Source organism: Haliotis rufescens, unplaced genomic scaffold (genome assembly GCF_023055435.1).
Source record: "Haliotis rufescens isolate VD_foot unplaced genomic scaffold, xgHalRufe1.0.p SCAF_23, whole genome shotgun sequence".
In the NCBI taxonomy this organism is placed as follows: domain Eukaryota; kingdom Metazoa; phylum Mollusca; class Gastropoda; order Lepetellida; family Haliotidae; genus Haliotis; species Haliotis rufescens.
Window position 1 is genome coordinate 7,831,875 of NW_025963924.1, and position 25,666 is coordinate 7,857,540.

At 42.7% G+C, this 25,666-nt stretch overlaps 1 protein-coding gene across 2 annotated transcripts; it reads right to left on the reverse strand.

Annotated features, from left to right (window-relative positions):
• On the reverse strand, positions 1–25,269 carry LOC124151826 (muscle M-line assembly protein unc-89-like). Of its 2 annotated transcripts, none has more exons than XM_046524470.2 (10): positions 25,057–25,269; positions 21,621–21,950; positions 20,564–20,842; positions 8,268–8,447; positions 7,203–7,337; positions 6,804–6,851; positions 5,278–5,385; positions 2,146–2,176; positions 1,586–1,701; positions 1–914 (listed from the first exon to the last, which is right to left on the reverse strand). In XM_046524470.2, the coding sequence occupies exons 1-10, from the start codon at positions 25,109–25,111 to the stop codon at positions 808–810; spliced, it is 1,389 nt and encodes a 462-aa protein (XP_046380426.2). In that variant the 5' UTR covers positions 25,112–25,269; the 3' UTR covers positions 1–807. The 2 variants fall into 2 exon arrangements, with proteins under 2 accessions (XP_046380426.2, XP_046380425.2); XM_046524469.2 differs by having other exon boundaries at positions 7,197–7,337.
• Positions 25,270–25,666: the final 397 nt, after the last annotated feature.

Sequence of the window (25,666 nt, forward strand, 5' to 3'; positions counted from 1 at the left end):
GAAGAAGAAGAAGAAGAAGAAGAATTGGATTCATTGTTTGATTAGGGGTGCGGATGGTTGATTTGTTTGTTGTTTAACGCTGCACTCAACAATATGACGACGGTTTGTAAACAATCGAGTCTAGACTAGACAATCCAGTGATTGATATCACGAGCATCTATCCACGCAATTGGGATCGATGAGATGCATCAACCTAGTCAGCGAGCCTGACCTGCCGATCCCGTTAGTCGCCTCTTACGGCAAGCATGGGTTGCTGAAGAACTATTTTACCCCGGATCTTCTAGGGTAGGGTGAGGATGGGGATTGGTTTGAGGGTGGGAAAGTGGGTCAAGGTTGGGATGAGTTGGGAGTATGAATGATGGTAGCAACTGGGTTGTGGTTAACGGGCGGCTTTGAACTAGTTGGATGGTAGGGTGAAGAGTAAGGATGTGGGTGGAGCTGAGGTTTACAAATAAGAGCCATATGTAGAATGAAGGGTAAGGATAGCGAGGCTAAAGTTCAGGGTGTGGATTTATATTTTTTTCCCGGGGGGGGGGGGGGAGGAGTCGTGGATGCTGGCCAGTCCTCTGTCAGGTCAAACAGTTCATCCCCTGATATACAACAGTTAGTAAGTAGTACATCGGGCTCTGTATTCTGAAGAATGGAGTGCAACTTGTGTATTCCCTCAAATAATCCATCGTATACTTCGAGGGATAGCATGTTCAGCCGACTATGAAATGTTGTATGTCACTTGGGAACCGCTGTTATTCGTGCAGTGATCGATGTGACCTTGGCAACCCTCAGGGCTGACCCATGACCCGGTGTGTTTTATTTGATCATGATGTTGTCATCGTGGATGTGGTCGTAGATGGGGTTTGTTTTCGAGATGGGGTGTGTGCCGTCAACTGGTTTCAGGTCAACCTTTGTCGAGAACACTGCAAGAAAGAACAGAATGCCACGTGGTTATCTTCAGGTTTGACCGCCGTCATATAGCTGGAATACTGATGAATGCGAAGATGAACAACAAACAAAGAGTCCAGATATTCGTGCTTGTCAAGACTCCTTTATCCACACAAGAAGATCTTTCACCGTTCAACGGCTCTTCAGGTGTAATGAAAACTTTAACTTACAATGTAGTCCTAGACGACGCAGTAGTATTTGTGGCGTCATACAATATATATATATATATATATATATATATATATATATATATATATATATATATATATATTGTGTGTGTGTGTGTGTGTGTGTGTGTGTGACCTCCCCAACATCACCACTCCACCTCCACCCCCAACGACACTCAAAGTTTTTCCTCAACGTCATGGTTTTCAATCTGACACTTCCCACCCTAATGTTATTCTTCTCCCTACGTTATTCCGCCCTACCCCCCCCCCCCCAACGACACTCAAAGTTTTTCCTCAACGTCATGGTTTTCAATCTGACACTTCCCACCCTAATGTTATTCCTCCCCCTACGTTATTCCGCCCTACCCTCACTATCCATGTCATTCCCCATGATATTTATTCCCCCATCCTAACCCCGACACACACGCTAACCCAACTCTCCGAGATAATCACCCACCCCCCAGAACTACATTCCTTACCCCAACCAGTGCCTCCTGTCGGTAGAGTATAGCCTCCCTCCGGCAGTTGTTTCCTCAATGTCTGCGGGGAGGGGAGTTCCTGGTAGTGGTTTGAATCCACCACAGCATTGCCCAACCTGGTAAATAAAAATGTCAGTTTCCTCAATAACTTTAACTATTCCCAATCGTTGACCAGTCAAAAATAAAGTACGTTCGACAACTTTTACCGATGACATTTTGCCGAGAAAACTTTATAATTTATATTTTTATACATTAAGGAAAATATTGTCGTGTTAGTCGGACTGCGCATGTCCCGGAAGCTGTCAGCCAGCAATGCTTCAGGGATGTGATTCAGACTGAGTACATGAATACATCCCTTTACATTTGTTTTGATGTTGTTGAAGTAGGACGTGCCGCGTCGCTGAATTTTATAAAAAGGATGAAGCAGGAATCTAAATGATAAAATTTATTTCATTTCCTTCCAAATTTCCTGTCTAACGGAACACAAAAAAGTATAACTATATAAAATATGTGTTTGGTCAGGATGTTAAAGTTTGAAGTTGAAGAATGGTTTCACATACCGCTGTGTGGAGGCATACGGGCAATCCAGCGCTGCAGTGACAAAATAAAAATAAAATAATATGCTACCTTAAAAGGGCTTGAGATAATTGCCGCAGTGAAAGAATAACAAGTTATAAAGTACCTTCATCGCGACATGTTATAACTTACCTTCATCGCGACATGTTATAACGTACCTTCCTCGCGACATGTTATAACGTACCTTCATCGCGACATGTTATAACGTACCTTCCTCGCGACATGTTATAACGTACCTTCATCGCGACATGTTATAGCGTACCCTCATCGCGACATGTTATAACGTACCTTCCTCGCGACATGTTATAACGTACCTTCATCGCGACATGTTATAGCGTACCCTCATCGCGACATGTTATAACGTACCTTCATCGCAACATGTTATAGCGACATGTTATAACGTACCTTCATCGCGACATGTTATAACGTACCTTCATCGCGACATGTTATAACGTACCTTCATCGCGACATGTTATAACGTACCTTCATCGCGACATGTTATAGCGTACCTTCATCGCGACATGTTATAGCGTACCTTCATCGCGACATGTTATAACGTACCTTCATCGCGACATGTTATAACATACCTTCATCGCGACATGTTATAACGTACCTTCATCGCGACATGTTATAGCGTACCTTCATCGCGACATGTTATAGCGTACCTTCCTCGCAACATGTTATAACGTACCTTCCTCGCGACATGTTATAGCGTACCTTCCTCGCAACATGTTATAACGTACCTTCATCGCGACTTGTTAAAGCGTACCTTCATCGCGACATGTTATAGCGTACCTTCCTCGCAACATGTTATAACGTACCTTCATCGCGACATGTTATAGCGTACCTTCCTCGCAACATGTTATAACGTACCTTCCTCGCGACATGTTATAGTGTACCTTCATCGCAACATGTTATAACGTACCTTCCTCGCGACATGTTATAGGGTACCTTCATCGCGACATGTTATAACGTACCTTCATCGCGACATGTTATAACGTACCTTCATCGCGACATGTTATAATGTACCTTCATCGCGACATGTTATAACGTACCTTCATCGCGACATGTTATAACGTACCTTCATCGCGACATGTTATAACGTACCTTCATCGCGACAGGTTTTAGCGTACCTTCATCGCGACATGTTATAGCGTACCCTCATCGCGACATGTTATAACATACCATTATCACGAGTGATATAACGTAACTGTATTTTCCTTTACGTTACATATAGAACCTCCTCTGCTAAGGCATTTTATCACGACGTACCTTTATCACAAGTTATAACAAGTTTCATCACGCAAGTTTTAACACCGTACATCAGTATAACTGGCCATGTCATGAGGTGTCAGTATGCTATCGAAGTGAGGTGAGGTGAAATTGAGTTAAGAAATTAAGATTATTGCACTTATATAGCGACGTGCATGCACGTGTGTGTGGTTGCTTATGCTAGTCCGGACTGATGTCGATTTATAGTGCTAGCTCACTGAGATACCATGCAGCAGTTTAACATGAATACCCCACTCAGACACAGTATACTGACTCTGAGCCGACCAGTCCTTGTTTCAGACTATTAATGCCGAGCGCCAGACAGGGTAACAACAAGTACCACCTTTTAACGTCTTTTGGTATGACGCGGCCGGGGATCGAACACCGGACCTTCCGCTCTCCGGGCGGACGCTCTACCACTAGACCACGGAGGCGGTCAGTATGCTATCGTAGATGAATTATGAAACACGCTAATGTATTCTTCAAACGTCAACTCCCGAGACCAATCAATCTTAATTATGTGACGAAAATAAATATTCCATTGGATGTGAAAGGCGAATAGTGATTTAACTTAAATGATTCGATCATTGAAAATCATTGATGACACCATGTGTTCGCGAATCGGGTTCCTCACATAACACAATGTTCCTAAAAGAGTAAGTGTAAGTTGTTTAACGCCGAACCCAGCAATACTCCTGCCAAACGTGTACGACGTTGGCCTTAAAACAATCAAGTCTGGACCAGACAATCAGGTGATCAGTATCATGAGCAATAATCACCGTCGTTGTGGAACAACCCTACACACAGTCCACCAAGTCACCAAGCATGACCACTCGATCGATTAAATTAAGTGCCAGTGAGTAAGGGTGTCTGAAAAGTACATCTAATGGTCATAGATCATGACGAATCAGTGATCATAAACAGAAAGAGTCTGGGTTTCATCCAACGAATTCCGGGCTTGGCAGATCTTGACACAGCTAAGGGACGCAACTCTGCAAGCTTTCGATGCCTTAAACCGGGCATTTCGTTCTGTATGTGATGTTTAATGTGGCATTAAGTAAAATTAGAACATTTATGGATTGACTACCTACAATATAGTAAAAATACAGTAAACTACGGTTATAACGAACACGTTTATAACGAAATGACCGATATAACGAACTTATGTTTAGTCCCGCCCATTGGTTGTTTATATGCTGTATATATGCTTATAACGAACTATGGTTATAACGAACTAAAATTAGTGGTCCCTTTGAGTTCGTTATAACCGTAGTTTACTGTAGAGTTGACAGTTATCAGTGACGCGCATCCTGTTTCCCTGAAAATCCGTTCTTCCTTCCATAACAATTGCGGTCAGCAGACATGCCCTTGTTCTAAATGCACTTTTATGATTACAAATTTTACATTTATTTTGTGTTGAAATATAGCATTTGTACGTGAAGATAGGTTGGCTTGTTTGTTTGTTGTTTGCTGTTTAACGCCGTACTCAGCAATACTCCGGCTATATGACGGCGGTCTGTACATAATCGAGTCTGGACAATCCAGTGATTGACATCATGAGCATCGATTTGGGATACGATGACATGCATCAACCAAGTCAGCGAGCCTGACCACCCGATCCCGTTAGTCGCCTCTTATGACAAGCATAGTCGTCTTTTACGACAAGCATAGTCGCCTTTTACGACAAGCATGGGTTGCTGAAGACCTAGTCTACCCTGGATCTTCATGGGTTGGTAAAGCGATTGATATAAGCAAACCTTTAAAGTTCAGAGATGTATTGTCAAGACGGTTGACTTCGGTTTAATCGACTTCGTTACACGCGGAGTTGACTGAAGGATATTTACCTCTTTTCATCTCCTTGTACTTTCTGCAGAAGACGACGGCAACGACGGTGATGGCAAGCAACATGGCAGCTGCACCAGCAATGACACCGATCCTCAATATCGACATTTCTATAAATAGAGACAGACGTTATTTGTCGATCACACATGAAGGTCGTTGTAGGTGGGAACGTCTTGTTGAGGGTTCCTTAGTCAGGACATGTGTGCATGATGTGTCTTCATAACGCACCTTCATCACGATATATTATAACGTATCTTCCTCACATGTTATAACGTACCTGATGACGACATGTACCTTCAACACGTGTCACGACGTGCCTTTTTCAAGGCATTTTATAACATACATTCATCGCGACATTTTATAACCTATCTTCGTCGCGACATGTTATAACGTGCCTTCATCGCGACATGTTATAACGTACCTTCGCCACGGCATGTTATAACGTGTCTTCATCGCGACATGTTATAACGTACCTGGGCCACGGCATGTTATAACGTGTCTTCATCGCGACATGTTATAACATGCTTTTATCGTGACATATTATAACGTACCTTCATCACATGTTATTACATGCTTTTATTGCTAAATGTTATATCGTATCCTCACCGAGACATGCTATAACGTACCTTCATTGCGACATCTTATAACATGTTTTATCGCGACATGTTATAACATGCCTTCACCACGACATGTTATAACGTGCCTTCACCACATGTTATAACATACTTTCACCACGACATGTTATAACATACTTTCACCACGACATGTTATAACGTGCCTTCACCACGACATGTTATATCGTACCTTCACCATGACATGTTATAACATACTTTCACCACGACATGTTATAACGTACACTCACCACATGTTATAACGTACTTTCACCACATGTTATAACATACCTTCACCACGACATGTTATAACGTACCTTCACCACGACATGTTATAACATACCTTCACCACGACATGTTATAACATACCTTAATCATGATATGTTATAACATACCTTCATCATGATATGTTATAACATACCTTCATCATGATATGTTAGATCACTCAGAATATCATAATGAACCTTCATCATCTGTCGTGAGAGCATTTGAACTTTGCTACTTGATGGGACAAGCCCTTCTCACTAACACCTTCTGACGTAATATGAGCAAAATAGGCCGTGTTACAACGTGCCTTCATAAGTTGTGTCAGTTTGTTGTTTAAAGCCGCACTCAGCAATATCCCAGCCAGATGACGGCGGTCTGTAAATAGTCGAGTCTGGACCAGAAAATACAGTGATTGACATCATGAGCATCGATAAACGCAATTTGGGATATAAAGAAATTCATCAACCAATTTAGGAGCCAGGCCGCCCGATCCGTTAGTCGCCTTGTTCGACAAGCACTGGTTGCCGAAGACCAGTTTTACTCTATCTTCACGGTAGATGATATAACTATCTTCATCAAGGCTATATTTATAAAGTACTTTTATAAACGGATGTTAAACTGCATCCCAAAACGAATAGGCTGAACCCTACCTGCGACAGCAGTCTGTGAGTGACAGCGAGCATCCTCATCAAATTCGTCTACAAGTAAAACAATATCAAATATAGAACTTATTTACGGTTTTGATTTCAGATCACTAAAAATGGAGAAAGACATATTCATCGACATTTACCTAACGTAATTATACACTCAGATAACATAGATAACATATCCATTGACCTTCACCTTGTAAACTAGTCCACAAAAATACTTCGCTCGTCACGGCGAAGACCAGGGTTCGATTCCTGACATGGGTACAATGTGTGAAGCCCATTTCTGGTGTCCCCCGCCGTGATTTTGCTGGAATATAGCTAAAAGCGGCATAAAACCATACTCACTCACTCACTCACAAAAATACACTTGGCTCCCACAGAACTGTCACCGACCTTCACCTTGCAGGTCAATGTAGACAAAGGTCGTATCGACGATGTTCTCGGCTGAGACACAGTACATGCCCAGGTCGTCGTCCGTCTCCACCTTCACAGCCAACACAGCTGTCAGACTGCCGTCCACTTCCCCTGGGATATCTGAAACAGTCATTTCCAACCTAGTCCAAAAAAATCTCAACACAACTCGCCGATTGTCACCCACGCCCCCTGGGGTATCTGAAACAATTACTAGTATGTAAACTTGGTGCCAAACACTTCCAACACAGAAGCCTACTTACAAAAGTGTCCATACAAATCCTTAATAAAGATCGCCTGGGCTGCTCTAAAGCCGGAAGATTCCAAGTATGTATAATAAAGTCACATAACCAAGAATTCCGTTTTAAAATTCTGTCATGAAGAGCCTCCACGTTAGTCACACCACGTCCTGCCATAATAACTGACAAAGAACTTGATCTACCATGATCCCAATCCCGTCTGTACCACGGACAGAGCTCCCCGCATAACTTGATGTACCGTGTTCCCAATCCCGTCTGTACCAGGGACAGAGCTCCCCGCATAACTTGATGTATCGTGTCCCCACTCCCGTCTGTACCAGGGACAGAGCTCCCCGCATAACTTGATGTACCGTGTCCCCAATCCCGTCTGTACCAGGGACAGAGCTCCCCGCATAACTTGATGTACCGTGTCCCCAATCCCGTCTGTACCAGGGACAGAGCTCCCCGCATAACTTGATGTACCGTGTCCCCACCCCCGTCTGTACCACGGACAGAGCTCCCCGCATAACTTGATGTACCGTGTCCCCAATCCCGTCTGCACAAGGGCAGAGCTTCCCGCTTAACTTGATCTTCCGTCTGTACCAGGGCCAGAGCTCCCTTCTCAACTTGATGTACCGTGTCCCCACCCCCGTCTGTACCACGGACAGAGCTCCCCGCATAACTTGATGTACCGTGTCCCCACTCCCGTCTGCACAAGGACAGAGCTTCCAGCTGAACTTGATCTTCCGTCTGTACCAGGGCCAGAGTTCCCTACTCAACTTGATCTACCGTGGCCCAACTCCCGTCTGCTTACCTTGACGCTCTGTGTCTCCAACGCTGTTGTTCACAGGGGTCAGAGAGCCACTTTCAATCTTCCACCAGCTGACCTCTGGTCGAGGGTCACCGGAGAAGGTCACCTCCATCTTGGCTGTTTGACCTGTCGCGGTCTTCAATGTCGGCGCGAAGGGTGCATCAACTTTCCTCTTCGGGCTGGCTGTAACACAAAGACGTTTCTCGCATCATACATTTTCTTTAAACCACTCTTCCTTTACAGTGTCATAGCCGCTGACGACCTTCAGATAAATGTGAGTGAATGAGGTCAAATTAAACGTCGTATCGGCATTATTTCAGCCATGTAGCAACGAGAACAAGTTGATATATAGGCAAGTGTGTCAAGAACAGAAAGGTATATTTACAAGCAAATTTGCCATGCATGTTTTGGCATAACAATATTATTTATAACAGTTTAAAACACTGGTAATAAGTCACCAGTAACCTAAGCTAAGCCACCTTGCCGGGGATCGTGGTGACTGACGGTGCCTCAACTTCCTGCACGATACCCCAGCAGGATAAACGTCATCACTTTAGCCACTGGTGGCTGTGCACAATAGGGGCGGTCGGGTAGCCTAGTGGTTAAAGCGTTCGCTCGTCACGCCAAAGACCCGGGTTCGATTCCCGACATGGGTACAACGTGTGAAGCCCATTCCTGGTGTACCCCGCCGTGATATTGGTAGTCGATATTAAAAAATACTCAGCAATGAGTTGGCTTCAAACACTGGTTGATGATAGTTACATCGATTATGACAGGAATTACGTGTCACACAGAGGGACAATACCTTAAACTCCTGGGCACAGCGTTCAATGATCTATGTTGATAAAAGCATCACAGACAATTTAAAAACAAGCATTTAGTTATACACATACATTTAAAAAAAATTAATGATATAGACCAGTTTCTTTCACTTAGCTTGGAATGAGGTGCCCGCTTACGCGGAGAAAAAGAGTCCTTTCAGATTTACTGTTTGATAATGTGAATCCTTTGCGATTGCTAAGTCCACACAGTCAAGCAAAATATGTGACGGTGAACCTTTCTTCACATGAGATACACTTAGGAGCCTCGTCCTGTTATAAGCAGATATTCATGGGTAAACCGACTGTGGCCTATACGAGTCTCAAAACGCCTCAGTCTTGACTGACAACCTGAGAAGGTATGGCAGATTGTTGATTTAAATTCTTGAAGTTTACTGATTCCCACCCGGGTGTCCCGCCTTTATTGCATAAGATCCCGAGGTTGGTTTGAAATCACTCTACGAGATAAGGAATGGAGATAGCGGTTTGTTAAGAGCTACTTAAGCTGCAGCATCGGCGTTTGGGTTATCTGCTATGCCTGCATGATTTCGTAACCAGCAAAAGACCATGTCACATTGGCCAGTAGAAAGATCATTTTAAAGTTCTAAAATGTCAAGGATTACAGGGTGATTTGGGGAGACACTTTTAAGTGCCTGAAGGCAAGACAATGAATCTGAAAAGATGATGAAATATTTACAATAGTTTTGTTGTTTCATATACTGTAGGTTCAAACTGTCAAGATAGCTTTGGCCTCAGTCATAAAGATTGAACTATTATCTGGTATTCCTTGGAAATAATTTTGGATCCAATGACGGTGGCACTTGCAACTTTGCCACTTTTTAGCTGGGTGAGAGTTAGGTCTATCTGCAGAAGTCGGTAAGGTGATATAGTATTGGTATCTATTCTAGCTGCAGTGATGTGGTTGAATTCTGATTCCGAGTGGTGCAACCAGGCTTAATAAGTTTTGAAACAGGTTCTCATGAGGAGGGTTGAAAGTACAATTATATGCTGGATTTGACTGATTTGAATGCAATTTAGCGGTGTATTGCAGTGATAGTTCAATGCGAGAATTCTGGTATCGACTATCACACAGACCTCTTAATAGTCTTATGGGCGTAGTCAGTTTCATCGTCACGCCCTGCGGGGGCACGGGTGGCCCAGTCGTATAAGGCGCCGCGATTCGCTGTGCAGAGTTGCGTCTCTTGGGCACGCCAGAAACATATGATTGTGGGTTCGAATCCTGTTTCGCCCCGATTATGTTTCTATGTTTGTCAGCACAATACCCGTGCTGGTGGGTTTCACCGAAGTGGTAAACGTCTGAGACCTGCATCACTTCGGGCTTTCCTCCCACATTAAGCTGACACGCCGTGATATAACTTGGATACTGTTAAAAGCGGCGTTAAACCCAACTCACTCACTCACGTCATGACCTGCATCACATGCGTACACCGTCAATATCTGTAACAAACCAAATATGTACCCCTATTATCCTACCTGTGAACGAATTTGTTGCCAATATAGCTGAGACTCGATGCGAAGAAAGAAAACTTCTCAGAATAATATTATTGTTACGACATTTGTGACACTCTGGGGAGGCTGTCGCAGGAATTGCCTTCGAAGATGCATGTTCAGTGATTGTAAAATCTACTTGTATAGTTTGAAATTTCTTTTCGTCATATTAAAACTCTTAACACCTTTTTGTTCCTGATGGTGGCCAAACAGACAACTGGTTTAATAATATGATTATAAGAATGGTAATTTGTGTTTTTTTTGCGGGAGAAATACAAAAGTGCTAATATAGATAAAATGATGCGGCAGACGTCTGTACTTTTGAAATAAATCAGGTTTCTGCAATAAAACGTAAACATTGTTCGAGTCAACAGCTGTAATAAAACCATTATTAAAAAAAAACCCTGCTATGTTATTATTCTGACTTGGGCGATGGGGTAGCCTTTTTGTGGTTAAAGCGTTCGCTCGTCACGAAGAAGACCCAGCCCATTGCTGGTGTTCCCCGCCGTGAATATTGCTAAAAGCGGCGTAAAACCAAAATCACTCACTCATTGACAAGGAGGCAACATTGTAGCTGATATCAGCTGACTTTTATTGCTTTGTTTACATACACCATATTAAACTCTGAATTATTGTAAATGACACCAATTCTCTTCCGCATAGGCTTTGAGCCGGTGTCAAAAAGCAAGAGGTTATTTCTATAAAAGTAGGGCTATGCTTGCCGTACCAGAGTCGCTGAGTACTCTTACGGGAAAGGGCGAGATTGGCCGATTGATTCAGTATGCCACAGCATACATGCTTAGATAATATGTCTCTAAGTGCTACTTATTTAGCAGGAAATTATGTGATAGGAGTTATCATGAACGCCCCCCAAAACCCGACATAATGTGATTCTCCATCACGACCATACCAGCTGTGGTCATAGCAACATCAAGGGTGGATAACTCTAAATAACAGTACAAAACCAGTCTGTAAAGCCCCGGAGCTGTCGTTTGTGGATCAAATCAGGCCACGACAGCACTTGATATTTTGTAGTGGTGAGTAAGTTGGGGTTAGCGCCACTTTGAACAGTTTTATCACGACGAATCAGCTTATGTGGGGGGAAAGCCCAAAGTGATGCAGGCCTCAGACGTTTACCACTTTGGTGAAACCGACGAGCACGGGTATGGTGCTGATAAACCTAGAAACATAATCGGGGCGAAACAGGATTCGAACCAACAATCATAGGTTACTGTAGTGCCGAAGGTACGCAACTCTGCAAAGTGAATTTTGCTACCTTGGGCGACTGGGCCACTCATGACCACTTGTACTTGTCATTTGATCAACAGCTGCCAATGATGATTACTGCAAATATATTTACACCTCCAGTAATACTACACACAAGTTACAAGTACCTGTTAGGACATTTTGTGAAGAAAAAATAGTGACGTTAAATTAGCGCGATAATATAACCGTTGTTTTATTTTAGGATACCAGAGCGTCCTTTTAATATGCGCGGGATGGGGGTTGGGAGTTGGGAGTTGGGTGGTGGGTGAGGGTGTATTTTCTATAAAACAAACGATTAATTTTAAACACCACTGCCAACAAACTATTCATTTTGGGCTTATTTCTGCACAAACTATGCATTTACCCGCCCCTCACCACACCTAAAAATTTTTTTAAAAAGAATGTTTTTAATTATTTTTTAAAATAACAACAAAAAACAAATGGACGCTGGCGTTTGGAATGGCTACCGATAAGAAGAGTCTTGCGATTGATAATTTCGCAATTATGTCTATTTTACCATGTGTATCGTCACAGGTCAATGCTCCAGTCTCCTAAATGTCATGTAAATGTATGTGTGCTTCACTGGAGTTTAAAGTGACTTACGACTAAAATTACGACTAGAGCTATAAGAGCTATTCTTTAAGTTGTGTTAAACGTATCCCAAAGATATCTTACTCCTAACACAAGTATTAGCTGAGACAGTGAGCTTTCTTTGCGACGGAGGTTTTCCAATGACGTCATTGATTATTTAGGGAATATCCAAGATGGAAATTATTCATATATGCATAATTATGTATTAAATCATGAATATCAAAGTATTATTATACATTTTTAAAGATACAAAATGTCCCCGTAAAAGATAAATATTTATGTTTTGGATGCTGGTGTCGATTCTGTTTTCGCCAGAAGACGATTTTATTCATATGATTGTCATGTACAATTGATCAATGAAGGTTGATATGTTTGTTGAAATTATAGATAGATCCAGCAAGCATTGGAGATAAATATATAGAATTCGAAACGAAGATGCCGAAGGTAAAAAGAAAATTCTTACAAGAAATATCCATCTAATTAAGAAGCGATGAACGCAAGCTCGCACCGCGTGGAAACACCGATTTTTCACTCAGGGAGCGTTACGTTGCAGGATGTGGCATATACGCCCCAAGGATTATCTCCCAAAACCCCTACATCCCATTTCCCCTACAACCCAGTTCCCCTACAATTAGTTAAAACTACACGCGGCATTTACCTGTCTGGCATTATGAACTCACCTAAAGGAGAGTTTAAGGTCTGGAGTAGAGGTAGTAGAAATGAAAGGGGTAGAGCTTTAGGGGATTAGGGGACTTAAAGGAAAGTATAATGTATTATGAATTTTGAAAAATGAACATGTTATTATAATGTATTATGAATTTTGAATAATATCGTTATCGTTATTAAATATTTATCTCAATCTATTCGTGTTTCTTGGGTTGTTCTATTGTATGAAATAGGTAACAGACTAGGGATTAGCAGTGCCATGGACCGTGAACTATGTTGTCTTAAGCTGTAGGGGAAATGGGATGTAGGGGTTTTGGGAGGTTGCCGCCCCAAGTATGCCGTAGCGTTACGATACATACGGGGACGCACATTTTGTAATGTTATTTTTATTCGGTTAAAAAACGCTTCTGAAACATTGTAACCAAAGCCAGAACGATAGTAATGCACTGCTTAAAAACAACACGTCTTAATGCTCAGTGAGATCGTTCAAGTGATATTGTTTACGGTATTATTTGAGACTGCAGCGTGCGATTAATGTGCTAATGTCCCGGAGCTTGTGAAAACCAAATTAAGCCACAAAAAGCAGTTGGACACTATGCCAGTTGATTAAATATTCGTAACGACACAGATAGTATTTTACATAGAATAATGTTTTTTGTGTGTACATACCACCAAAGAAATATACATAGGACTTGCATATCTTGTATGTATGTTTCTTTGTAAAAAAAAGTTGAGGATTTTCTTGTGGTATCTTGTAAGCTCTCTACTGTATACACTCTCTGTGTAGGATCTCACAGCTAGCAAAACGGAAGAAAATATCTATCAGGACATGGAATACTTGCGTTTTATCGGTATGACCACATGTCAAAATCATACTTCATCACAGGCTGTGACTAAACATCCTTGAAGATATATAATTATATCTCTGCGTCAAGATCTGAGGATCTTTATACAGTTAGGATGGTAAATACTCCAAGTGAACTAGACGTAAATTGTGACACGAGTAATTTCGTGTTTGTGACATTTGGTGATAATTTGGAATACAGACCCAACTATGATTATAATTTAAATTTGACTCTCCATTTGTGGAATTGATTGTTGTTGAACCAGTAAAGCAATTAATAACAATCAAACTAGGGCTGTGATTGGTAACTTGGGTACCCGGGTCGGGTGGGAACTGAGTAGGACCCGGGTACCCATAGGACTACCCGGACTCGTGGTTAGTCACGTGATATATTGTTTAATGACAAAAAAATATCTGGAACTCTATGGTAACACTACAAGTCACTAATGTTCGCATTTCTTTCTGACTACGCACCCATTCCTTCTGATTTTTCATATGGTTGAATGAAGATATAACTCAATTCAACTTAAGTGTATGAATAACCAGGTTGTTCTTAAAACGTTTGACAGGGCTATGCTAAAGATGTTCCCAATCGTACATTTTGAGACATCTCCTGAGACCTACAGTGGGTACCCGGGTAGGGTCGGTTAATAGGGAGGTGGATACCCGGGTAGTAAATTTGGACTCGTCCCAGCCCTAAAACAAACGCTTTGATGTTTTACAACACCGTTGTCGTGTTCCTCGGGAAGAATACCACGCAGGAATATAACAGATGCCAGGAACCACATAACCACATTTCTATGTCACCTGGAGAAGATATGAATTTGTTCGGATCACGTGGCGTCCCTCAGCTGTCGGAGACATCCGGGTACCGTGGCTTTGACTGAAGTACCCGGATGCAGGGTGAAAGGGAAACCATATTTGAACTATTTCGGTCACATGACTATCATGTGACAACACGACATGATGGCAGTCGCATTCCTTCACAGTGTTTCTGTTAGCGTTTTGCACAAATATTATGATAATCGTATGTTTGGTGGGTGAGATGAAATGGGGTTTAACGTCGCGTCCAAGATTATTGCACTTATATAGCGATTTGCATGTACGTGCGTGTGTTTGTGTGGCTGCTTGTACTAGTCCGGACTGAAGCCGATTTATTGTGCTAGCTCACTGAAATACCATGCCGCAGTTTAACATGAATACCCCACTCAGACACAGTATACTGACTCCGAGCCGACCAGTCCTTGTGTTAGCCCCTTAATGCCGAGCGCCAGACAGGGTAACAACAAGTACCATCTATTAACGTCTTTTGGTAAAAGGCGGCCGGGAATCGAACCCGGGACCTTCCGCTCTTCGGGCGGACGCTCTACCACTAGACCACGTATGTTTGGGGGCTAGAAAGAACTGTTTTGAAGTCGACCTACATGTGTTACGAACTAGACAAGACACAGGGGCGGGATCTTGTGGTGCGCGGGTTACAATGAAATCATTACACAAGTACAAGTACTGTCCGAGGTTTGATATAGGTAGCGACAGCCTCCGTGGTCAAGAAGATGGATGGTCAGCCAGGAGAGCGGAAGGTCGGTGGTGCGATCCCCTGTCCACGTCATACTAAAAGACGTCAACAGATGGTACTTGTTGTTACCCTGCCTGGAGCTCGGCATTATTGAGGTATAACAAGTATCCGCGGATCGGATCGGAGTCTGTATACTGTGTCTCAGTTGGGTACCCATGCATGTTATACTGCGGCATGGTGAGTGAGAGTATGGTTTTACGCCGCTTTTAGCAATATTCTAGCAATGACACGGCGGGGACACCAGAAATGGGCTTCACACATTGTACCCATGTCGGGAATCGAACCCGGGTCTTCGGCCTGACGAGCGAACGCTTTAACCACTAGGCTACCCGACTGCCCCCTACTGCAGCATGGTATCTCAGTGGGCTTGCACAATATAACCGGCAATAGTCAGGACTAGCACAAGCTCGTGCTGACACATGTACATCGCTATTGAAGGGCAATGACCTCGAACCCATTTCACCTTCACGTTTAAATAGGCACCGGAACAAGCCGAGTGTCACAATTCGGGCAAAAGTGTTTAAACGTGTAAAATACTTCCGTTTTCATGATTACATCGTATAGAAGGGAAAGGGTGTGCAACTTTCCTGACCCTTTTGCCAGAACAAGGAAATGTTTTAACAATGTTGTTTAGGGAAACTGAATTTGCTTCTTTGTTGCCAGCGAATATGTGTACAATGTAATAGATATATCAGAGTGAGTGAGTGAGTGAGTGAGTGAGTGAGTGAGTGAGTTGGGTTTAACGCCGCTTTTAACAGTATTCCAGTTATATCGCGGCGTGTCAGCTTATTGTGGGAGGAAAGCCCGAAGTGATGCAGGTCTCAGACGTTTACCACTTCGGTGAAACCAACGAGCACGTTTATGGTGCTGACAAACCTAGAAACATTATCGGGGCGAACCGGGATTCGAACCCACAATCATAGGTTTCTGGCGTGCCCAAGAGACGCAACTCTGCACAGCGAATCGCGGCGCCTTAGACGACTGGGCCACCCGTGCCCCCAGATATACAAGAACAAACAACGCAGCGTTTCAGCTTTGTTATTGTTCTCGTGAACAATGTGTAGCCTTTTGGGATGATTTGTGAAGATAGTTGTTAAAAACTATCTACTTATGAACAAGGGATACCCCCTCTAAAAATATAAGGGATGATCTTAGACGTGAGTGAGTGAGTTGGGTTTAACGCCGCTTTTAACATAAAATTAATAATAAATCATATAATAACAACCAAGTGCAAATGTACCGTTTACAGGTGGCGATATATCCTTACAGTCATTGTGTAGGTTACATATAAAAATTATATAATGGTCTAACGTTGGAACTGCGTACGTCTCTATCTAATGATAACTCACTGTGTTATACGTGGTCCCGATAATTGCGGTTTAACAACATTGGAACGACTATATAACGAATCACATAGGATATTTTCAAAAGATATATATTATGTTTAAAATATGCAGTGCATTTTCCGTAGGTGTTACTAAAATGATACTGGCGTCATACATACATTTTTTTGGATTCAAACACATCCGCTATCTTTTTAGGGCACTGCGTATATTTCAGTAAATGGCAAATTGAAAAATCCAATGTATGAGAAAAACGCATTTCATAATACAGTTTTGATATATACCTATGCACCCAAAAAATACATACACGATAAAAATACGATTAAAAGCTATTATTGTTTCACCTAAATTATAAAAAAACCCATGACATTGATTAGATATAACGCCACCCCCCCCCCCCCCCCCCCCCCCCCCACACACACACACACACATATTATTCACACATACCACCTCCTACCCTAAAATGAGTGAGTGAGTTGGGTTTAACGCCGCTTTTAACAGTATTCCAGTCAAATCGCGGCGTGTTAGCCTAATGTGGGAGGAAAGCCCGAAGTGATGCAGGTCTCAGACGTTTAGCGCTTCGGTGAAACCCACGAGCACGGGTATGGTGCTGACAAACCTAGAAACATAATCGGGGCGAACCAGGATTCGAACCCACAATCATAGGTTTCTGGCATGCCCATCCCACATGTTTACAACTTGGTGAAACCAACGAGCAAGGGTATGGTGCAGACAAACCAAAAACATAATCTGGGAGAATCAGGGATTCAACCCACGATCATAGGTTTCTGGCATGCTTAAAGGACGCAACTCTGCAACCTAATGGCGGCGCCTTAGACGATTGGGCCACCTATACCCACAATAACTGGGATTGTGATAAATGGGTTCTTATGACAGTACCCCATACCGTGCGACATCGTGACAGTGCGACATAATTAATATGTCGCGTTGTCGTACATTATAAGGCCTTTTAAAATATATGTTAGACGGGGCGACAATGTCAACGCCGACGTATTTTTACCTTGAAAACTGTATCGTCGCGTTGTCGGATATATTGCCTTCTCTAAATACCAGAAATTATTCAAAAAGCGAAAATGCGATAACGCGACAATTGGTCAAAATGTCGCGTTGTCTCGTTGTCTCGTTGTTACGAGACATTTAATTTTGTCATTCGGTGCTTAATTTTGTGTGGGCGACAGCGTGACAATGTACCATTTAGGCTCCCAAAATAGCAAATATTAAACTATAACCGGCTTCATTTTATGTCCTTGGGTATATTGTTGACTGTTAGCAGCATCCATGCATGGCTTGCATCCTTTATAGTGGTGGGGGTCGGTCGGGTAGCCTAGTGGTTAAAGCGTTCGCTCGTCACGCCGAAGACCCGGGTTCGATTCCCGACATGGGTACAATGTGTGAGGCCCATTTCTGGTGTCCCCCGCCGAGATATTGCTGGAATATTGCTAAAAACGACTCACTCACTGAAGTTCAGCTACAGTCTGACCACATGCCAACGGCCTGTAAATAATAACACCCGGGCCAGTAAAACAAGTGGTTGATAGCATGAACACCGATCCACGACGACACACAATCAACCAGGTCTACATATTTTCCCCAGCAGCACAAAAAACTACTTCCCGGAAGTCAATCGTTGCATGTATACATTTCACATTCATGATACAAAAGTGTCAAATAAAGAGAATATGTACATATAGATACGTCGTTAATTCGAAAACACTCGAACAGATGTCGAGTTATCCGTTGTTAGAGACAAACGGAGTTCGAGTAATAGGTCATGATGTCTATAAGAATTCTTACGGGGCCAAAAAGTAATATCTCCTTAAACGACACAACAAGATAATGAGTTCGATTTTGAGCTCATTCGTGACCAACTCGTGTCATTCCGGGACAAGCCGAATAGCGACTTGTGCCCATCTCGTGGCCATTTATGCGACTGGGTTCAGTCTGAGCGCAAACGGGAAAAGTTAAAAGAATTGTCATCTCGTTGCGTAATGATTCACGTATACTTCCCCATGTAAATATATCGCCCAGATGCGATTAAAAAAACATCGGGTCTTACGGTATTTATACAGTATGATTGAACACATTTAAATGTATCTAGAGTATATTTTTAGATGTAAGACATAAGTAAAATACAAAATTATTCCTTAGGGATTCTTTGACCGAAGTACTTGAAGTCATACGCCGATTCTGATTGGTTTGTCGTATTTTCACACATAACATTCATCGATAGAGGGACGAGGCATCTTGCTGGTTACGGAAAAGGGCGAGTGGTGACGAATGGTTTGAGCTGTGTCACGTGAAGGCCCACAGTCTGCATGTACCATCTTCCCGAGGCAAGGGAGTTAACCGACTTCAAACGTCCAGTTTCCACCCTTGCCGAACTTGGCTGGAATTCCTGGACTCGATCGTAGCGCCGCTAGGGGGTATTACGAGTTATGTCCCTTCTAAGCCTCTCCTATGGACCAATCAGATTCCAACTCTCGTATCACTGGCATTTGTTTCAAACAAAATGGCGGCGCCCAGTCATGACGATCTGATCGATAATCAAGATCTATATGATATTGTGATAAAACGGGCCTTACATCGCGAAGTGCATCAAATCACGCGAGCGACTTGATTAAAAACATGAATAGATTTGGAAAATATCTGTTGACAACGAGTTGGCGGTGCACCTGCTTTGCAAATCTTGCAATCGACCGAAATCTGCACGACAGATTACGAACCGGATTTCGATTTCGTTGCGCGATTTTGATTGGACTATGCATAGACTCGTTAGTCCAGCCGAAATGTAACTCCATAATTCCAGCCTAGTTCGGCAAGGGTGGAAACTGGACTTTTAAAGTCAGTTAACTCCCTTGCCTCAGGTGGAGAGCATGTACATGGCATGCATGTACGTTATTGTGCCCATATTATATTTGCATTTGTTTTTATGGCTAATGCATTTTGTGGATATTCTGGATAAATAAATATTCTACACACTAACGCTTTAAGGGATTCATATACGTGAGTGCGTGAGTGAGTGAGTTAAGATTTTTAGTCACATCGCAATATTTCGGCCATATCGTGACTTTCAAAGGTTATACATAATAAATAGATGTAAACTATAAAAACCTGTCAACAAGGGACAGTAAAATAACTAGACTTATCACAGATTCTGATTTAAAACTAGCATGGAACCATAAAAATACATCACTAGAAAGAACAATACATTATAAAAAAAAGCTATAGATCGCCAGCAACTGAAGGTGGATCACCTCTCTGGGGACCATGGGGGCTTACAGTACCTTTGCATGGACCCCAGCAGGATTTACATCCACGTGTTGGTTGTGACGTCAATATGTGACGTCAGTATGTTGTGCCCACACAGGCTCTCCGCGATATTTCGTTATCTGTGTCAACTTTGTTTTATTATGCAGGATGGGTTTTGTCAGTACGTCTGTTGGTCGCATTTATGATACGTAGATGTTTTTTCAGTTTGTTTTTAAGTCGACGGCCATGTTCCGATTTTCCTTTCATTATATCAATAAGTGATAGATTTCTAAAAAAAATCAAATAAAAATAGAATTCGAATTTAATATATCCGGTTCTCAATTTTATCAAGTAACCAAAGGTTAAAACATTCTTGTTTCGAAACAAGGAGACCTAGTGCAGACAAGTGTACTCACTCTGAACAAGAAGGAACGCGGAGGTGTCACTGGCTTTGTTAGATGAGGGGTTGACGGCTGTGCAGGTGTAGTTGCCGCTGTCGTCGCCCACCACCCCCCTCACTGCCAGGACTTGACCCCGACTCCCCCTGGTCTGACTGGTCAGGTCCTGTCCACCTTTGGTCCAGCTGTAACGACAGTCGGGGAGACAGTTGGCGGAGCAGGTCAGGTTGACGCTATCTCCCTCCTTAGTCTGGGGTTCTGTTTTGACCATTTGTATCTGTGTTGGACCTTCAGGATCTGGAGGGAGAAAAAAACACCGACTCAAGAACTCATAATAATTTACTCGTTATTATTTCAATAACAACGTCATGGGGGAGTTTTATGGGGAGCCGGGTTTATTGTGTCATTTATTTCGATAATACTTCGTGGTCATGCAACGGGGCGAGGTCGGCCAAGAGGTCTTAGGTGCCTCAAGTTGCTGTGCAGAGTTGTGTCCCTTAGTTCAAGGATACTCTGATATTTTTAAGCACCAATCTCGGTGTTTTTAGGTTTCCCAATGGTGTAAACGACATTAAGTAGTAACGCCGTGACATAACTACAAAACAAATGTTCAACACGGGCTAAACCAACCCAGTCATTGTGTCGGGGGCACGGGTGGCCCAGTCGTCTAAGGCGCCGTGATTCGCTGTGACTTGCGTCCCTTGGGCACGCCAGAAACCTATGATTGTGGGTTCGAATCCCGGTTCGCCCCGATTATGTTTCTAGGTTTGTCAGCACCATACCCGTGCTCGTTGGTTTCACCGAAGTGGTAAACGTCTGAGACTTGCATCACTTCCTCCCACATTAAGCTGACGCGCCTTGATATAACTGGAATACTGGTAAAAGCGGCGTTAAACCCAACTCACTCACTCACTCATTGTGTCATTACCAATTCAGATGAGAGAAGCTGCAGTGATAGACACACCATTCTTGCTATTCAAACGAAGCTCCCTCACGCAATGCTGGAGTCGATGTAAAACATATTGGTGACATGTCCGTCGAAATACATTCATTCTAAATATATGTGAATATTTACCAGTCAGGTTCACATGGATGGTGTTGCTAAACTCTTCATATTCACATCTCCAGTTTCCTTCAACGTCGTCGTGTAAGGAGGAGGCGTTGAGGATGTAGACGTAGTTGCCGTCACTCTGCTGTCCACACCCACACGTGTACTGTGTCTGGGAATCAGTGTCTCGCGTGTATTGGGTACAATCATCTACCTTCACCGTGCACTTTGGAACAGTGTTCATTTGGAAGAGCAGACCTTGTGGTTGTCTGGTGGCTGTTTTGACGTCACACTTTAATTGAAGCGTCAGACCCAAAAAGGCCTGTGAATGTGTCTGGGTCAAGGTCAAGGACGTACCTGAAATAGGACTCGTCATGGTCAGAGAACAATGGGATGAGATGAGGTGAAATGGGGTTTTAACGTCGCGTTCAAGATTATTGCACTTACATAGCGACACGTGTGTGTGTGAGTGTGTGTGTGTGTGTGTGTGTGTGTTTGTACTAGTCCGGACTAATGCTGATTTTATAGTGCTAGCTAACTGACTCCGAGCCAAACAGTCTATGTTTTATCCCCTCAATGCCGCGCGCCAAGCAGGGTAACAACAAGTACCATCTTTTAACGTCTTTTGGTATGACGCAGACGGGAATCGAACCATCGACCTTCCACTCTCCGGGCAGGCGCTCTACCACTACACCACGGAGGCAGAAATGGCGTTTCAGGGGTTAGGGGTCAATGTGCTTTTTAATCAGAATTGACGTATGATTTGGAAAGAGGACAACGAAACAAACAAACGTATAATTTGGAGTGAGTGAGTGAGTATGGATTTACGCCGCTTTTAGCAATGTTTAACAAATATCAAGACGGGGTATACCAGAAATGGGCTTCACTCATTGTACCCATTTGGGGGCTCGAACCCTGGCGTAATAAGCATATGTATGTCTACGTTTTGTGTTGTTTCCATAAAATAATGTGAATTGTGTTTCAAATTCCGTTTTATTAAATAATATGCATTACTGTATCCAAACCACTTAAAGCGTACTTTCTTCTTCCTTAACTCATTATTACGGTGGCCCATAAGGGACATGGAGTCTGTTTTTCAATATTTTGATGTTTAACTTACTTTTATCTTAACCTTTTGCAAATTAACACAATCTGCCATACAAATATGTGATAAATCATGTATAAAAACATCCGAAAACATAGAAAAAATGTACTTTTAAGTAGCTTTTGAGTCGCTGAAATGTGAAGTGAAAATGTCAAAAACTAAAATGGAAATGTCAAAAACCAAAACGAAAAGGTCAAAAACTAAAATGAAAATGTCAAAAACACAAAACGAAAATGTCAAAAACTAAAATGAATACACAGAAAACTATTTCCACCGCGGTGATAATATTTACACCGCGGTGGAAATAGTTTACTGTATTTTCATTTTAGTTTTTGACATTTTCGTTTTGTGTTTTTGACATTTTCATTTTAGTTTTTGACATTTTCGTTTCGTTTTAGTTTTTGACATTTTCGTTTCGTTTTTCAGCGATTCAATATCTTCTTTACACATGATTTATCACATATTTGTAAGACAAATCGTGTTAATTTGCAAAAGGTTACGATAAATGTAAGTGAAATATCAAAATATTGAAAAACAGACTCCGTGTCCCTTATGGGCCACCGTACATTATCCTCTCACAACTGAAACGTTATTTCTGCTTCATGAAGTCAACCTTCTCCTTCATTTGGGCGTTTGAGTAGAAGTTAAACCGATCGCTCCGATGCTTGCCGTAAGAGGTAACTATGCTTGTCGTAAGAGGCGACGAACGGGATCGGGTGGTCAGAATCGCTGACTTGGTTGATGCATGTCATCGTATCCTAATTGCTTGGATCGATGCTCATGATGTCTTTGGACCTAAGCTTTGCAGTGTTTCGGCGACTGTTTTCAGACTAGAAACGTTTTTATAACGTTTGTATTTGTTTTGTCAAATCAAGTGTTTACTTTCTTTTTAGAAAGCTGTGTCTTTTCTACCCTATTGACATAACCAGAGCCCATAGATGTATCCCGTCCCCTGGGTAGCTAAGTAGTTGAGGGTGACTCGTTACACTGAAGGCCCGGGTTCCATTTTCAATATGGTTATAATAACTGGATTCGATTAATTGATGTAACATTATTTCGAATTAATATCTTGAATTTTCTTGGATCCAATCATCGTATCATTGCTTATGGTTGAAACAGGCAGATACCATAATATACCAAGACATGAACGTTTCTGTCCCCTCTGTGTTGTAAGTGCTATCGAAGATGAGTTCCACTTTTGTATGGTGTGTCCGTTCTATCTTGATCTGCGGTCTAATCTCATACCCAGTTATTATCACATGTTTCCAAGTCGTGAGAACATGTCCTTATTATTCAGCTCGACTAATCAAAGTATTTGCAACAATTTAGCAAAATATGTATTTCTTGCTGGTAAGAAACGTAATTCCATTTTCAAGGGAATACCTGTGTCGTATAATTAACTCCAATATTAACAGTTTGAATACTGCATTGTAAATCTTATAATTCAGCGCTCTGTCATATGTGTATGCCATCATGCTCTGCACGTGTATAATGGGCCGGTGGCCTCATTACCTGAATAAAAGCATCAATATACTGAAAGAAATGGCAAGGGGACACTTAGTTTTAGACACAGTTAAATGATATGCTATCATGGGCTCCCAGCCTTGTCTACCAAATACGCATTAACAATGCACACAACCACATCTGAACATTTGATTCTGACGTGTTGAATTTGTATGCGCGCTATTTCAAATGTTTCCCCATATTATTAATTGTTCCCTTATTCGTTTCCATCAGTATATGTGGAGCCAATTTCTGTTGCCTTGCTCTCATATGGTCTGGACATTGCTAAATACAGCTTAAAACAATTTCACACTCACTTATCCAAATGGGCTCCCCGAAATCCCCGACCTAAACGATCTGTAGCCCCAAATTCGACAGGGAGTCCAGAAGAGTATCTCGCATTAGTTTCACGTTTACCCTTTTCTCTCATTTATTTAGGGGGCACGGGTCGCCCAGTCGTCTAAGGCGCCGCGATTCGCTGTGCAGAGTTGCGTCCCTTGGGTACTGCAGTAACCTATGATCGTGGGTTCGAATCCCGGTTCTCCCCGATTATGTTTCTAGGTTTGTCAGCACCATACCCGAACTCGCGGGTTTCACCGAAGTGGTAAACGTCTGAGACCTGAATCACTTCGGGCTTTCCTCCCACATTAAGCTGACACGTCGCGATATAACTGGAATAATGTTAAAAGCGGCGTTAAACCCAACTCACTCCCTCACTCTCGTTTATTTGAGTACCGACTGCACATTTGCAGATTTGTTTCTAAAGTGTTGACATGCAGTCTCACTACACACAGAACTAAAATACTATCACAATCAAATGCTACACTGAACATTTCCGTAACTATACGTACTTACCGGTTGCCGTGTTACTCTGTACGTAAGCGAGCGCCAAGACAAAGATCAAGGCCATCTTGTCCCGCACAGCCAGCGGTGCCAAGGTTGTGCCAAATGTTCCTATTCCTCACACAATTTCGTGGAATGTAGTACAGCACAAGCCTGACTATGTTTCTGTACCAGATATTTCCTTGTATGTTAGCGCAAGGAAGTGACAAGTACGAGGTGCCCTACATCAGATCAATTATTTGTTTGTCGGATTGTCCCGTGGCAAAAGTGAATTTACTTCCGACTAATTTTAATCACAATGCGGTAAACTCGTTAATTCGAGTCCAGGGGGGTGGGCAGGGGTGGTGTGGTGTGGTGTGTGTGTGTGTGTGTGTGTGTGTGTGGGGGGGGGGGGGGGGGGGGGGGGGGGGTGTGCGTGCGTGCGTGCGTGCGTGCGTGTGTGTGTGTGCGTGCGTGCGTGCGTGCGTGTGTGTGCGTGCGTGCGTGTGTGTGTGTGTGTGTGTGTGTGTGGTCAATTAATATACGTCGATATACCCGTAGTTCGTGACAACAGGGTACAGATATCAGACCGTTATCTGAATTTTCCAGTGACTGCGTTTTGTTACTTTAACGATGGGAGTAT

Coding starts and splice junctions, on each gene's coding strand:
- LOC124151826 (XM_046524469.2), bottom strand. CDS start 25,111: ATGGCCTTGATCTTTGTCTTGGCGCTCGCTTACGTACAGAGTAACACG. Junction 20,843..21,620: donor CATCCATGTGAACCTGACTG/GTAAATATTCAC, acceptor TTCTCCCTCCAG/ATCCTGAAGGTCCAACACAG. Junction 6,852..7,196: donor CATTGACCTGCAAGGTGAAG/GTCGGTGACAGT, acceptor TTTTACTTGTAG/ACGAATTTGATGAGGATGCT.